Source organism: Danio rerio, chromosome 8 (assembly GCF_049306965.1).
Source record: "Danio rerio strain Tuebingen ecotype United States chromosome 8, GRCz12tu, whole genome shotgun sequence".
In the NCBI taxonomy this organism is placed as follows: Eukaryota; Metazoa; Chordata; class Actinopteri; order Cypriniformes; family Danionidae; genus Danio; species Danio rerio.
The window spans coordinates 16,569,181-16,585,522 of NC_133183.1; the positions used below are offsets into that span (position 1 = coordinate 16,569,181).

The following is a 16,342-nucleotide window of genomic DNA, read 5'->3' on the forward strand; positions in this document are numbered from 1 at the left end:
GATTATACACAAGTCTTTCTGCCAGTTTGTCTGCAGCCATTTTCCATGCATCAAGTCTCGAGGCTCTAGCTTTAATTATTCTGGCTGTTGAAAGCTCTAACAAATCTCTCTTTTGAACTTTTTGTTTCTCTTTTAGAGGGCTTGTATCGACTTTGCCATCAGTGCCAAACCTTTGACTCGCTACATGCCCCAGAACAGACAGACCTTACAGTACAGACTGTGGCAATTTGTGGTGTCGCCCTCATTTGAGTACACAGTACTGACAATGATCGCCCTTAACACCATCGTTCTCATGATGAAGGTAAGAAGGGATGTTATAGCACTGTGATCTCTTTTTGTTTATTAAAACAAGAATAATTTGAGCATTATGTATTACAGTATAATCCTGGAGACATTACTCTTGTAATTAGTTTTGGTAATAAATAAAATTCCTATTAAATTTCTTTTAAACCTGTGAGTATTGCAGGGGCATTGCCTTCTTTACTCCATGTGTGTATTTGTCAAAATAAATTGGGCTGATTTAGCTGTTGTTCGGCCCCTCCTGGAGACCCCTGGTCTGTGATATGGCTCTAAAACCAGACAGTCATGAGTCACAGCTTATTAAATATTGATCTGAAGCACCAGCTACTATTTAACGTTTCCTCATTAGCTTTGGCCTGACATCTTCCGTGACTAATTTTACCTAGAGTTAGAGGAGGCCCTTCACTAGTCACTACGTGCTTCACAGAGAGAGTAATAGAGCACAGATATTTTTAGATATTCTACTGGAGTCTGAATGGCTTCCTTCCTCGCGGTCTGTCCATTTCATATTGTCTTCCATTTCAGTTTTCTGAGTGCTTTATTGGCGTATTAAGGTCCATCAGGATTTATTTGGATCATGAAATATGTTGGTGGTAAATACCAGAATGGCTCCAGACCTGAATGTGTGTAAAAGGATGCTTACTGTATATAGCTATGAAATCTGGCTATTGGTTAGCGTTAATCAATAGCCTGTATTGTAGTGTTGTCGCAATACTTGATTTCAATACCAATTCTTTATTGAGCACATTCTTAGTGTAACCACAGTAACAGAGACACTCAGTAAACCGCGATGAGTTCGGTGAACTGATGACCTTCACGGCCAATCACTGTCATTTCTGTTGAACACAGAACACAATGGCAAATCAGCGCAGTTTAGGAATGCGCTAAAATACCGGTACCGATTGGTATCAAATTCCAATATCATGACAGCACTACTGTATTTGTAGAAAAGAGGAATATCTTTTATTTAATACTTAGAACATTTAAAGATACATTTTTTTGGCTCTTTTAGCTTTTTTGTCAATATTATTATTGTTATACAGTCATATCACCCTGCAGCCTAAGACCTGTTACTCACTAAAGCTAAGCAAGGCTGAGCCTGGTCAGTACCTGAATGGGAGACCACATGGGAAAGCTAGGTTGCTGTTGGAAGTGGTGTTAGTGAGGCCAGCAGGGTGCGCTTAACCTGTGGTCTATATGAGTCCTAATGCCCCAGTATAGTGAAGGGGACACCATACTCTCAGTGAGCACCACATTTTGGATGAGAGGTTTAACCAAGGTCCTGACTCTCTGTGGTCATTAAAAATCCCATGACACTTCTTGTAAAGAGTGTCGGTGTTCTGGCCAAAATTGCTTCATTGGCCCCCCAATCATCCCCATCCATCAAATTGGCTGTATCACTGTCTCTCCACCAATAGCTGGTGTGTGGGGATCGCTCTGGCGCTGTTGTCCTGTGGGCGCCGTCGCATCATCCAAGTGGATGCTGCACACTGTATATATTAATACACATCACAATATTACAAGCCCCTTGATTGGTTACAGAACAAAAATATTACATTCTGTCATCATGGCAACAACAAAATAAATTAGATATTAGAAATAAGTTATTGTCAGCGCAATAGCCCAGTGGTTAGCGTTCCAACATATGGTGCAGTACAATGTCAGGGCATCCCAACTCTCTCTCTTCCCCAATTCACTTCCTGTCTTATTACTGTCTTATCTAATAAAGGCAAAAAGGGCAAAAATAAATCTTAAAAAAAAAGATAAATAAATGAAAAAAAAATTATTAGTTTAAAAAAATTGTTGACAAAATCTCTGTAAGGATAGAATATATATATATAATATTATATAAATGTGAACAGGTGGCGCAGTGGGTAGTGCCTTCGAGTTTGCATGTTCTCCCTGTGTTCACGTGGGTTTCCTCTGGGTCCTCCGGTTTCCCCCACAAGTCCAAAGACTGAATTGGCTGAGCTAAAGTGTCCGTAGTGTATGTGTGTGAATGAGTGTGTATCGATGTTTCCCAGTGATGGGTATTAGCTGGAAAGGCATCCACTGTGCAAAACATATGCAAGATAAGTTGGCAGGTCATTTCTCTGTGGCGACCCCAGAATAATAAAGGGACTAAGCTAAAAAAGAAAGTGAGTGAATGAATGAATGAATGATTGAATGAATGAATGAATGAATGTAAACAAATAACAAATATTTTACAAGGCTATCTGTGTGTTCTTTTTTTGCTCTCTGTCAGCATCATGATCCTCGTCTTGAAGGCTATGACGATGTGCTCAAATATCTCAACACAATTTTCACCGTTATTTTCTCTGTTGAGTGTGTTCTCAAGATCCTGGCTTTTGGTATAATGGTAAGCTAACCCTTGAATGTGAATCACTTCATAAAATCTCTGTTGAAATACTTTTTCAAAAATAACGTCATTACCTTTATATCTTTCAGAACTATTTCAGAGACACATGGAATATATTTGACTTCATCACGGTTCTAGGAAGCATCACAGAAATTCTGGTGGACAAATTTCAGACTGGAAAAGTGAGAACTAAATTACATTTGTGTGTTCTTTGTAGTCAGAGTTGATATTCATAAGGAACTAAGTATGTATTGTGATTGATTTGCAAACAGAAGTCATTTACATGGACAATCACATCTGTATAATAATTGCTATTTAGCTGGTGTGTATTTGCATGAGCTTCATGGTGTTGATTAATATGTGCAGAGTATTTATTTGCAGAAGCAATGACCTTTGTATTTTGATTGGTGTGTCTGCAATATTTATTTGCATAAGCAGTCATCTCTGTGCTCTCATTGGTATTTGCAGACTTTTAATATGGGCTTCCTGAAGCTATTCCGGGCAGCTCGGCTGATTAAACTCCTGCGTCAGGGCTACACCATCCGTATTCTGCTCTGGACTTTTGTTCAGTCCTTCAAGGTCAGACATGTCTTGCGCTGCACTAGATTGAAATCCCTTATTCTTCTTTTTATCCTTATTCTTCCAAATGCAGTTTTTGCTTTTATTCAACACAAAACAGAAATTCAGATTTTAATGCTGCGTTTGCAAGACACTCAACACAAAACATGAAACAATATTTCACTAAATGTTGCATCACTCCAAGATTAAACCAATGGATCACCCAGTTTCCAATCCTCCACAAGAAAAATGAGCATTAAGAATGAATAGAGACAACATTACACTACCTGACAAAAGTCTTGTCGCCTATAAAAGTTTTAGGAAAAACAAATAATAACTTTACTTCTAGTTGACCATTTGGTATCAGAAGTGACTTATATGATATACACAGGCCTCTAGATTACGCTTATTTTACCAAAATAAAATATGATCATGCCTTGATTTTTAATTATTTAGGACAGTAAGGTCTGACTTTTTTTAGACAAAAGTCCTGTCACTTAACAGCAATAATGTACAGTTAAGACTATAAAGTCATGGCGCAGTGGAAGAAGAATTATTATACTGTATGACTCCCATGAGCTAGGAGGACTGCATCCATACATCTCTGCAATGACTCAAATAACTTATTAATAAAGTCATCTGAAACGGCAAAGAAAGCGTTCTTCCAGGACTCCCAGAGTTCATCAAAATTCCTTGGATTCAACTTCAATGCCTCCTTCTTCATCTTACTCCAGACATGCTCAATGATGTTCATATCTGGTGACTGGGCTGGTCAATCCTGGAGCACCTTGACCTTCTTTGCTTTCAGGAACTTTGATGTAGAGGCAGAAGTAAGAGAAGAAGCGCTATCCTGCTGAAGAATTTACCCTCTCCTGTGGTTTGTAATGTAATGGGCAGCACAAATGTCTTCATACCTCAGGCTGTTGATGTTGCTATCCACTCTGCTGATCTCTCGCACGCCCCCCATACTGAATGTAAACCCAAACCATGATTTTTTCTTCAGCAAACTAGACTGATTTCTATAAGAATCATGGGTCTATGCCAGTTCCAGTAAGTCCTCTGCCATATTTGTGGTGATTGGGATGCAGTTCAACAGATGATTCATCAGAAAAATCTACCTTTTGACACTTTTCCAAATGATCAACTAGAAGTCAAGTTATTATTTGTTGCTCTTGCAACTGGGATCCATGACAAGACTTTTGTCATGTATTGTAGAGATCTGTTTCTAAACATCACAATCTCTTTGTTGTAATGGCAACTGAAGTTAAAAAAAGAGACTGTTAACAAAATTGTCAAAGGTAATTCTGACATTTGTGTTTGCCCTGCGATGTGCCCTCGTTAGGGCAGGTAATTGATGACTGAATCTGTGTTATTGAACTAATCGAAGAAGTCAGTAATTGAGTGGATCATTCATAACAACAACAGTCACTTGCTTTGTTTCTCAATTCTTAAAATGAATCAGTTAAATGGATTATTCGCAGACAAAGACTCCTAGTTGCAGTTTTATATTTATTTCTTATGCAAATATAATTTAACAATCATTTTTCAGATTAGACTTTAACGTGAGATTTATTTTACAGGCTCTACCATATGTCTGTCTGCTCATCGCCATGCTGTTTTTCATCTATGCCATCATTGGCATGCAGGTAAAGGTTGTCTTTGTCCCCAGACAGTCTGTCTCCATTTTATATTCTTCCTCTTTCTCTCTCTCTTCCATTGTTTCTCTGCCATCTTTGCTCTTCCATTACTTCATTAGGCCTATAATGTGACAGATGGCTCTTATGTGTTTGTAATCTCTCTGAAGGTATTTGGCAACATCAAGATAAATGAGAAAACCCAAATCAATGAACACAATAACTTCAGGACTTTCTTTGGTGCACTCATGCTTTTGTTCAGGTAAGATTATGGTAATGAATTCTGCATGCTTTAATGTCATTATTATTTCTAGTGAAAATACATCCTCTAAGTTATTAATTATGTCAATTTGAAGCAGATACAATAAACAGACTTCCCTTCCGGGATTGATGAATGTGATTTAATTTCTGATATACATATGTATGTGTATGTGTGTGTGTGTGTTTGTGTTAAGGAGTGCAACAGGTGAATCATGGCAGGAAATCATGCTATCGTGTTTAGGAGAGAAGGAGTGTGAAATTGACACTTCTGTCAACTCAACAACAAAGACAATAAAAAACGACTGCGGTACCGACTTTGCCTACTTCTACTTTGTCTCCTTCATCTTCTTCAGTTCTTTTCTGGTGAGAGGCAACACATACTGTATTTAATGACACAAACACACATTTCTACAAATCTTTACACTTAAAGACCACACACTTAAGGTCTATTCATACCAAATCCGGTTTATTCACTGAACTTTGTCTTTTTCAGATGCTGAATCTGTTTGTGGCTGTGATCATGGATAATTTTGAGTACCTGACACGTGACTCATCCATTCTGGGTCCTCACCACTTAGATGAGTTTGTACGGATCTGGGGAGAGTATGACCGTGCTGCATGGTAAGAGATGCAGCTTTATACCCTTTCTGTTTATGATGCATAATAAAAGAACATAATTTATGCTATAATGAATTGTATTCTGGAACGATATTGTGTTATATAACTGTATACATATTAATGCATAAACAAACAATAGTTTATTTACTGTGTGTTTATATAAGTATGCCACATGTATGCTATTTATGAGATGTACATGTTAAAATGCTTTGTAATTGTCAGTTATGTTTAATATGTTTACCAATTTTAAATCCTTTAGGATGACTTCAAAGGGGTCATGTCATAAAGAACAAATTTTTGTAAAGTTTTAAAATTTAATAAGTAGTAGAAAATAATCAGTTTAAGACATCTTACTTCGCTTACTGGTAATTAAATGGAGAAATTGATAGTTTAAATATAGAAAATAGCATTCGTTCTCCTAATTAATGATAAATTAATAATTCAAATGATTTATTCAAATTAGAGGTTTCATTGAGAAACAAATGAGTATAGAATGGATCTTTGAACAATTTGTCTGATAGGAGCCCAGCAAACAATTTTGTGTTTAATAAACGTCTAATAGACACCTAAATGTAGACAGCTTGGCTGAAACAAGGCTAAACTTGGGCTGTCAGTGAAAATCCAATAGACATCTCAGAATAGACTAAAACTAGGTTAAAAAAGGCAGCACTTTTGCTTTGTGTGAAATTCTATATCATATCTAATGAATGTAAAAACTAAAACCATACTGGCAGATTGATTATATTTACAGTGGTCCCTCGTTATCCGCAGGAGTTGCATTCTAAAAATAGCCCATGATAGACAAAGTAGTCAGCTTTATTTTTTACAATTATTATAGATGTTTTAAGGCTGTAAAACCCCTCACTACACACTTTATACGCTTTTCTCAGACAGGCATTAACATTGTCACACTTTTTACTCTAGTTTAAACACTCTCAAAGTTCAAACTTTTGTTGAAAAATAAGTCCAGTATTATAGAATGAAAGCAAAGATCAAAACAATTTGATCTTCATTTATTTATTCTGTAAAGGCGCCCTACAGACGCCTAACTTCTACCTTCCTTTAGCATGTCCAGAAGTTCAACTTTTTGTGCGATGGTTAGCATCTTCTTCTGCCTTTTGGGTGCTACTGCAGATGCCTTTGATGACGCTGACCTTTTCGTCGACATTTTGGGGAGAGAACTTGCACTCTTCACAGTCACACTGCTAGTGATCGAAGAATCACAGGATCGAATGTAAATTTGGCAAGCAGAACGCATTCTGCACTGTGCAGGAGACATGGAGGAAATTGATTAACAATAATCAATAAACAACCTAATGCACTGTAGAAAAAAACATGTCAAATTACACACAAAAAAATTGGCAAAACTGCGAGGACGTGAAAAGGGAACGTACGTTATAGGAGGGACCACTGTATATCATTTGTTTTAGAAGCTCTTACTGCTTTCGTAAATTCTTCATCATGCACTTAATTCTTTTAGACCCTGAAAATATGTTTTTGTTTTTAGTACTTAACGTCAGCATGCACATTGTTAAAACAAGAATTACAATACCATATGATAAATACAGCAAACTACTCATGATATGACCCCTTTGAAGTGTATATTTATGAAAATAGCCTAATCCTACTACATCTTGTCTATTTATCGTTAACGGCCAGTATTTCCTTCTCCAGTGGAAAACTACACTATAAGGAGATGTACAAAGTAGTACGCACAATATCACCTCCTCTGGGCTTTGGAAAGAATTGCCCCTACAGGGTGGCATGCAAGGTTTGGCTCACCCACGAAAAAAAAAAAAAAAAAAACTACCCCTTTGCCTTTTTTCTCTTCCTCTCCTTTATCATCCCCTATTCCTTCACTAGCTAACACCCCTTACCCCTATCTCTCGTTTCCGTGATTTACTCCAGTGCTACTTTCCACTGGGTCAAAGACTGGCAGAGACAAGAGCTCAGTGCACAGAGAGACAGCTCATCCCTTCGGCCTGCGTCCCGCTCCTGAAGTGTGAATAACTGCTGCAGTTAATGACACTGAGAGCCATCCATCAGTGAACTCCATTAGATAATATCTAACACTGTCGATGGATGTCAGCAGGGATTCGCTCTCTCTGTGTCTGAATTGGATTTGGGGCTTTTATTGAACATTAATGTGGGCTGTTCGGGTTAGATGAGGTCACACTCCTCATGTTCATCAATGTCTACCTGTTTGTAAATCAAAAGAACATTACACTTATCTCTCACTGGACCTACCAGAGTGTCAGAAATTAATTACATTTTTTAGGAGATTTTTTTTTTTACTTTTTAGTAAATTTATCCTTTTACTTATTGATTTATTCATTTTCTTTTCTGCTTAGTCTTTTTAATAATCTGGGGTCGCCACAGTGGAATGAACCGCCAACTTATCCAGCACATGTTTTTTGCAGCGGATGCCCTTCCAAATGCAACCCATCACTGGGAAATATCCATACAAACTCATCCACACACATACACTACGTACAATTTTAGCTTACCCGATTTACCTATAGCACATGTCTTTGAACTTGTGGGTGAAACCGGAGCACCCGGAGGAAGCCCACGCCAACAACAGGGAGAACATGCAAACTCTACACAGAAATACCAACTGACCCAGCCAAGGCTTGAACCAGCGACCTTCTTGCTGTGAGGGGACAGCGCTACCTACTGCGCCACCACATTCCACCTTTTATTATAATTATACAGTTTATATTATATTGATATAATTAACATTTATTCTATAAATGTTCAATAATGGGCCGCGCAGTAACTCAGTGGTTAGCACTGTCGCCTCACAGCAAGAAGGTTGCTGGTTTAAGTCCCGGCTGGGCCAGTTGGCATTTCTTTGTGGAGTTTGCATGTTTTCCATGGGTTTGTGCGGGTTTCCTCCAGGTGCTCTGGTTTTCCTCACAGTCCAAAGACATGCACTAAAGGTAAATTGGATGAACAAAATTAGTGTAGGACTATGTGTGTGAATGTGATTGTGTATAAGTGTTTACCAGTACTGGATTGCGGCTGGAAGGACATCCTCTGCGTAAAACATATGCAGAAATAGTTGGTGGTGCATTCTGCTGTGGCGAATCTTCATAAATAAGTGACTTAGCCAAAGGAAAATGAATGTTTGTTAACAGTTCCTCCAAAAATAAAAAAAATATTGTCAATTTGAGTATTTTATTAACCACATTATTATCAACATTAGTATTATTAGTAACACAAAAACATCTAAAAACATGGAAATCAGTTTTATATATATTTTATGCAAAAACAAATTACTCTAAATTACAACATTATTTTAAATTAATACAAACTGAAATCAGTTTACAGAATAAATCAAGAAATAAAATCAAGAAAAACTGAATTTTCCAGTGGTCCCTTAATGTTTTTCTTTAGCTGTATATATATCAGCTATACATAGAGTTCGTATTAGAATATATTGTCAATTTTATTTGTATTATTTACAAATTTTAATAAGGGGTGATACGGTGGCTCAGTGGTTAGCACTGTCGCCTCATAGCAAGAAGGTAGCTGGTTCGAGTTCCAGTTACATTTCTGTGTGGAGTTTGCAAGTTCTCCCCCTGTTGGTGTGGGTTTCCTTTGGGTGGTCCTGTTTCCTCCACAGTCAAAAGACATGTGCTATAGGTGAACTGAATCAGCTAAATTTGGCTTTAGTGTATGTGTGTGAATAAGTGTGTATGGATGTTTCCCAGCACTGGGTTGCAGCTGGAAGGGCATTTTTTGTGTAAAACATATGCTGGATAAGTTGGCGGTTCATTCTACTATGGTGACCTCTGATGAATAAAGGGACTAAGCTGAAGGAAAATTAATGAATGAAATATTTTATTGGAAAAAATTATTAAATATTTATTTCAAATTGTATTGAATAACACATGCACACCAATTTAATATTTTTGACTTTTATTTATTGAATTTTGCTTGCATTTCTTTCCCACATTAATTTCTGACACTGAACAAAAACACTATTTTGGGATTATGTATTATACCAGCATGGTATTATATAACAGGCGTTCTTTTCAATCCACCCAGTCAAACCCTCAGATCCACCTACTTGACTCCTCAGATCTTTGGCTGTTTTAATATTTTTTCTCCTCTAGCCTCTTCTATGCTAGTATAGCATAGAAAGACCTCCACCTGGCTTCACTTATCTGTTTAATCACTTTCCCTCTTGACAGTGTTTTCCTTTCCTAAGTATGAAACACATTAAAATGACCTTCCCTTTCCTGTCTCTTCCTTCTCCTTCTATCTTTTCTGTTGTTTTCTTTTTCTTCTTCCTCTCCTCCCTCGTTCCTTGGGAATGCCCAATTCTTCCTCCTTTTCATCACATGACTGCCCCCTCCCAGTGGCCGTATTCATTACACTGATATGTACGAGATGCTGACCTGCATGTCGCCACCGCTTGGCCTGGGCAAGAAATGTCCCTCCAAAGTGGCGTATAAGGTAGTCTGCAGTATTACCATTGAATAAAGGCTCGAGTTCAAGACTGTAGTTACAGTGTCTACAAAAAATCTGGTCAATTTTGCCAAAGAATATGAATATCTCTGTGTGCAAAATGTCTTTAAAAGTATATTAAACCATGTTTGTGAAACAAGATACTATGTTTTGTATCTAAGTCAATTACATTTTTAGTGTTTTTAAGAGCACTGTATGTCAAATAATTGCAGTACATACATATAATTTTATCATTCATAGACCATCAGTGATTTTACTACTTGTTGTTTGTCTTTTAATCATCCTTCCCTATAGTCCATGTGCATCCACCAATAATACTTTACTTGAATATGTCACTATAAACTGAACCTTGGGTATTAAAACATATATGGTTTAATTAAGCATATATATTTTACTAATTTGTATTAGAAAACCCATGAAAGGTTATTTCATTTATTTAAACAAATCCACATACATTTTGGACTATGTGGTGGCAGCATTTTCTATTCACATGGGGTGCTGTAAACCTTATACTAGGAAAATGAAAGTACAAAACACAAATAACACAAAGTTATGAATGATATAAAATGGTATGATATATTGGTCAGAATATAGGAAAAAATTATTGACTTATTGACTGTGATCATACAGAGCTTAAATCAGAGCTTAATCTTTTTTTATTTAGGATCTGGGAACAAAATTAGGATCTAGGAAGAAAGCATCAATTGGGATCATATAATCACAAGTTGATTTAAGTTTGTTAAAACAAGCTTACACTTATGCCGAATACAAATCTCAAGCCTGAATCTGTTAATTAACCTGTCAATTAACTCTGCAAAAACACACAACAGAACAGATATAATCATCAGCTCAGCCAAAAAGAGTTTGAAAATATCAGAGAAAATCCAATAAGGTAGATCCCTATAGTATTTAAAAATACAGTTGTCAAAATTATAAGCCCCCTGTTTATTTTTCCCTAATTACTGTTTAACAAAGAGAAGATTTTTTTAACACATTTCTAACCATAATAGTTTTAATAACTTAGTTCTAAAAGCAGATTTATTTAATCTTTGCCATGATGACAGTACATAATATTTGACTAGAAATTTTTCAAGACACTAGTATTCAGCTTAGTGACATTTAACGGCTTAACTAGGTTAATTAGGTTAACTAGGCAGGTTAGGGTAATTAGGAAAGTTATTGTATGTTGATGGTTTGTTCTGTAGACTATAGAAACAAATTGCTTAAAGGGGCTAAGAATTTTGTCCCTTAAAATGTTTTTTAAAAAAATAAAAACTGCTTTTATTCTAGCCGAAATAAAACAAAGAAAGAAAAATTCAAAGGGGGCTAATAATTCTGTCTTCAGCTGTATTTATATTTAGCTCATTTATTTATTTTAACTTTTTTTGTTCATTTTTTTGGAATAACCACCTTTTTAAATAATGCAATGTGACAAAATATAATTTGTTTGTATTTCGAGTCGTGCTGTGGTAATAAGTTTTATTTTTATTTTTATTTTTTGTAATTTTTTAAACCGGTAAAGATTAAAAGATAATCGGGCCTGACTCAGTATGAATGCTATTCAGCAGGTTTCCCTAAAACATAAAAACATACAGACACACTTGCCATCTCATCCATCAACACATGAGCACAGTACAAACAATCACCAAACAGGCTACTTTCTCAGTGGCCACAGCGATAGTTGACCATTAGATGACGAGCATGGGATTTGTTTTAAAGTCTCTGTGTTGGTTTTGATTTTAGATGTTGTAGGATCTCATTCCAGGCTTTTGTGGATACATAAAAGAAGGATCTCTGGCCACAACAGTTTTTAAAAGCTGGTAACAGCAGACATCCAATAGTTGCAGATCTGGTGAAATGGTCAGTCCTTATATTAAGTGTTGGTACCAAAGCACAAAGGGCTGCTGAAGTAGCACTATTTAAAATTTGATAGAACAGTTTAATCTCTCTGTTCATAATGTAATTTTGAAATGACAAAGCATTAGAGAGTGATAGGACAAAACAGTGATGTGTTCATCCAAAAAATCTATTTTGGATCTCATAGGCCCTATTGTACACTCTAGCTATTAGCTCCAAGATATCATTTGTTGTGCTCACCAAGTGCAATTATTTGGCTTTATACCTAAAATGATGGCATCACCCCTAGTCCAAAATACACGTGATTTTTTTGTTTAAATAATCTAGATCTTTCATGTATTATCTCCTGTAAATTTCAGTAATATTTTTTATTAAACCATGCAAGTCTTAATACAGAGTTTTTAAAACAATTACAGACAAATTACAAAGGGCATGTTCATAAAGTGTGATCCGTCAAACTTTCCCAGTTTCTAATCTGTCCCTCTCCAATATATGTGTTTCAACTGTGTGCATGAATCGTGATATTGTGACATCTTCTTTGTGTAAAAGTTGATAACTTAGAAAACCTAGATGTCTAGCGTTTTAAAAATCATGCACAGCCACTGTTTAGTTTTGCGGTTCTTGTATTTCATTTGTCTTTTGTCTTTATGGCGATCTGCTTTTAGCGGTTGGTTCTGATGAACATGCCAGTGGATGAAGACATGTCTGTCCACTTCACCTCCACACTTATGGCCCTCATACGCACCGCACTGGACATTAAAATTGCTCGAGGTTGGCATCACTCATTTATTTCTTTGTCTATAAATAAAAAACACAATAATATTAGCAAAATGATCATTGTTTAATAGGAGGGGAAGACAGGGGTCAGATGGATGTTGAACTGCAGAAGGAAATCAGTGTCATCTGGCCGCATCTCTCACAGAAATCTCTTGATCTGCTTGTACCCATTCACAAAGGTAAGAGATTGGAGTATGGCAGATTTTGATTTTTTAAAGGGATAGTCATCATTTATTCGTCGTTCATTTATTACAAAACTTTTTTTTTTTTTTAACTTTGTTCTTCAGTTGAACAGAAAGGAAGATATTTCAGTGAAAACTGGAGACCTATAACCATTCACTTCCATAGTGTTTGTTTTTCTTACTATAGAAGTCAATAGTTACAGGTTTTGAGCTTTCTTCAAAATATCTTCTTTTGTTTCCAACAGTAGAAAGAAACTCATAGGTTTGAAACCACATGGGAGAGAATAAATAGTGAATGCATTTTCATTTGGATGAACTATCACTGTTATTGTTGTACCAGTGTTGTCCACTAGGGATACCACTGACGTCCCTAAATGTAAATGTGTTTTGCAGCCTGGATAAAAATTCATTTACTACAAAAAAACAACTCTTTTTTCCAGCTAGTGACATGACCATTGGGAAGATCTATGCAGCCATGATGATCATGGACTACTACAAGCAGAACAAAGCCAAGAAGCTCCGTCAGCAGCTCGAGGAACAGGTAGAGACATGTTAACTTCTGCAGCACTGGTGACTAAAACTTAAGATATATGAAGCTTGAGAGCTAAAAACAGGTCAATTTACAACCTCAGGTTTATTAATTATGCTTGTTATTCTAGCGTATAACTGTATGCAATAGTATTAATTTCAGTAAAGACACGTTAACGAATCCTTATATATCATTGTGCATTTCCTGTGGTTTGTTTTAATGGGTACTGGGTCATTGTGCCACTGGTGAGGTTTTGCTGACCATCTGATATTGTCTTGCAGAAACACGCACCAATGTTCCAACGCATGGATGCATCCTCGCTGCCGCAGGACATCCTCTGCAGTGCCAAGGCTTTGCCATTCCTGACTCACAGTGCAGGATCTGCCCTGTAATTGTATATGTTGTGTGTTTGCGTGTGTGCTTACATTGGCCCTGAATAATGTGCATCACAGCAACAGCATCAGTCCTGATAACTGCCAAAGCATTAATTGATAAATAAATATTTATTAAAGGATTATAACTTTTTAAATTCTAAAATTGTTAAATGCTTTAACAAAACAAGCTTCTTTACAAAATGTGACTGTTGTTTTTTTTATTTAACTATTCATTATACACTTTTAGATAGGTCAATGATCAGAAATGACATTATGTGACAAAATAAAAACTTTTTAAAAAATAAAAATCCTTACAAAATAAAAACTATTTTATAAGGATTCACAAGGGTTAATATTTTGAATGATTTTTTAAATGTTTCTTTTTGTTTGTTTGTTTTTAATATCTTAATTGTTTTTTTTTCTTTACTTTTTGCTATTTTTAGTTATTAAATCATTGTTTAGTATGTCAGTGCGTGATCCTAACACGAATGAGAAATTTTGCTTTGGCAACTAAATAATGTAAAAGCAATTTAAGGTTTATTGCTGAATTTTTTCCATTTCATCTTTATTTTATTTCAAGCAATGACTTTGTTAAAGTTATTCTTTTGGTGTTAGATAACAATGACTATGTTTACATGGACATCAGTAATGAAATTATTTGCCTTAATCTAAATAAGACAAGAATATGATTAAGGTGTTTACATGAGTTACTTTTTGAATGTTCCTTTCATGATCCCGTTTTACATGTTATATCACATATTTCGATTAACACCATTGCGTCACCACACTTTCACACATTTCCTCTGGAGTTTCATGTAGTTTCAGGTGTTTCATTTTTAATTTGTTGACTGCAGTTTGGCACATTCACTTTTATTCAGGAACATTTTATGCATGCCCACAAACTATTATTATGACCTTACTCGGATTATTCAAAAATCACTGTTTAAATGGTAAACTCTTGATAGGAGTATTGTCTTAATTAAAATCAGATTATTGGTGTCCATTTAAACTTATTTACTAATAACTCTGGTCTGCACTTTCCCACCTTAGTTCTTTAAAATTTTTCATTATATACAGAGTTTAGAGCAATGTTTTGAAGAGACATATTTATAGAATTATGTTGTTTTTTACAAAATATTAAAACAATTTTTACATAACATAAAAACAACATATTATATGACACATATTTTATGTTATTTAATGTATATTTTATATAAATCCAACTTTAAAAAAATCTTGGTCTATTCCCAGCTCAGGGGTCTCGGCCTTTTGTGTGTATCAGGCAATGTCACACAAAGGGAACTAATTTCAGATCCATCAAAACTATGACTAGCTTTTTCCACATCCTGTTTTGTTTTGCAAGCCCACATAATTGACTTTGCTTTTTTCCTCAGCACTAGAGGTGGGTTTGTGGCACTGAGTCCTATCTCTCCTCAAGATCTCTTCATGCAGCCCATGACCCAAGACAGCATGGAGGAGAGGGAGGAATACCAACACCCGTATCACCTGCAAAGCATGGTATGAGAAGCTAAATCCGAAATGCACCAACTAATGCATCTCATCTCTTACATATTGACACAGTAGGCCTTAACAAATCTTGCATGACATATAAGACATTCATTGTTTTCATTGTGTGCACAAAATACCTAATAGCTATGTTTGGTGAAACATTCAAATTCATCAGCTATTTCAAATTCTCTGACTGTATATATACTCAGACTCAAGCTCAGCGTTTAATTCCATGGGGGTTTATGAATAATTCATTTTAGAATCAAATGCAAAAGGTAACAGGGTCTGAATACCACATACTGAAGACGCTGATCCACTGAACGTTTTATGAATAGAACAGTGGAACAGAATATTCTTCTAATGTATAATAGTCTCATTTTTTTTATATTCTTGTTTGGGGTTTGCAAACTACAGACAGTAAATGGCAGCATCTGGTCAATAATACAAGGTTTTATAAGTGTAAAACTTTGGTCAGTTATTGTTTATTAATTATTATGTTGTTTTTTAAGCAGCAAATATTATTTAAAATTTGAAGAACCTCTAAAAAAATGGGGAAAAACATTTGATAAATTGGAATTAAGAGGGACAAAGTAAAATTGTTCTGATAAGGCCATAGACTGTAAAAAATGATATCACAAAAGTCATGACTACAAATGTTTTTGTAACTTTAGCTTACTTTATTAAGTTAATCAGGTTTCAACTACATTTTAAATGATGCAAAGTTTAATATTTCTACGGTCCTCACAAGCCATGTGTTAAAATATTTATTCTCTCTTGTTTTGTCATGATCATGACTTAAATTAACTTGTGATCTTGACATAACAACTCATTTTCTCGTTATCTCATTATAACAAAAAGTTGTTTTCTTGTGATCACGACTTAATTATCTCATCATCTCGGCATAACAA

General features: G+C 35.6%; 1 protein-coding gene across 2 annotated transcripts in view; it reads left to right on the forward strand.

Moving 5' to 3' along the window:
• Positions 1 to 16,342, forward strand: part of cacna1ea (calcium channel, voltage-dependent, R type, alpha 1E subunit a) — a 201,891-nt gene that overhangs the window by 175,023 nt on the left and 10,526 nt on the right. For both annotated transcript variants that reach the window (XM_017357424.4, XM_073910150.1), the window contains 14 exons: positions 137 to 301; positions 2,546 to 2,659; positions 2,749 to 2,841; positions 3,128 to 3,238; positions 4,798 to 4,863; positions 5,022 to 5,113; positions 5,307 to 5,475; positions 5,606 to 5,733; positions 10,098 to 10,194; positions 12,729 to 12,834; positions 12,912 to 13,019; positions 13,463 to 13,563; positions 13,833 to 13,939; positions 15,320 to 15,443. In XM_017357424.4, coding sequence (XP_017212913.4) covers positions 137 to 301; positions 2,546 to 2,659; positions 2,749 to 2,841; positions 3,128 to 3,238; positions 4,798 to 4,863; positions 5,022 to 5,113; positions 5,307 to 5,475; positions 5,606 to 5,733; positions 10,098 to 10,194; positions 12,729 to 12,834; positions 12,912 to 13,019; positions 13,463 to 13,563; positions 13,833 to 13,939; positions 15,320 to 15,443 — 1,581 coding nt within the window. The remainder of the gene's footprint in view (positions 1 to 136; positions 302 to 2,545; positions 2,660 to 2,748; positions 2,842 to 3,127; positions 3,239 to 4,797; positions 4,864 to 5,021; positions 5,114 to 5,306; positions 5,476 to 5,605; positions 5,734 to 10,097; positions 10,195 to 12,728; positions 12,835 to 12,911; positions 13,020 to 13,462; positions 13,564 to 13,832; positions 13,940 to 15,319; positions 15,444 to 16,342) is intronic.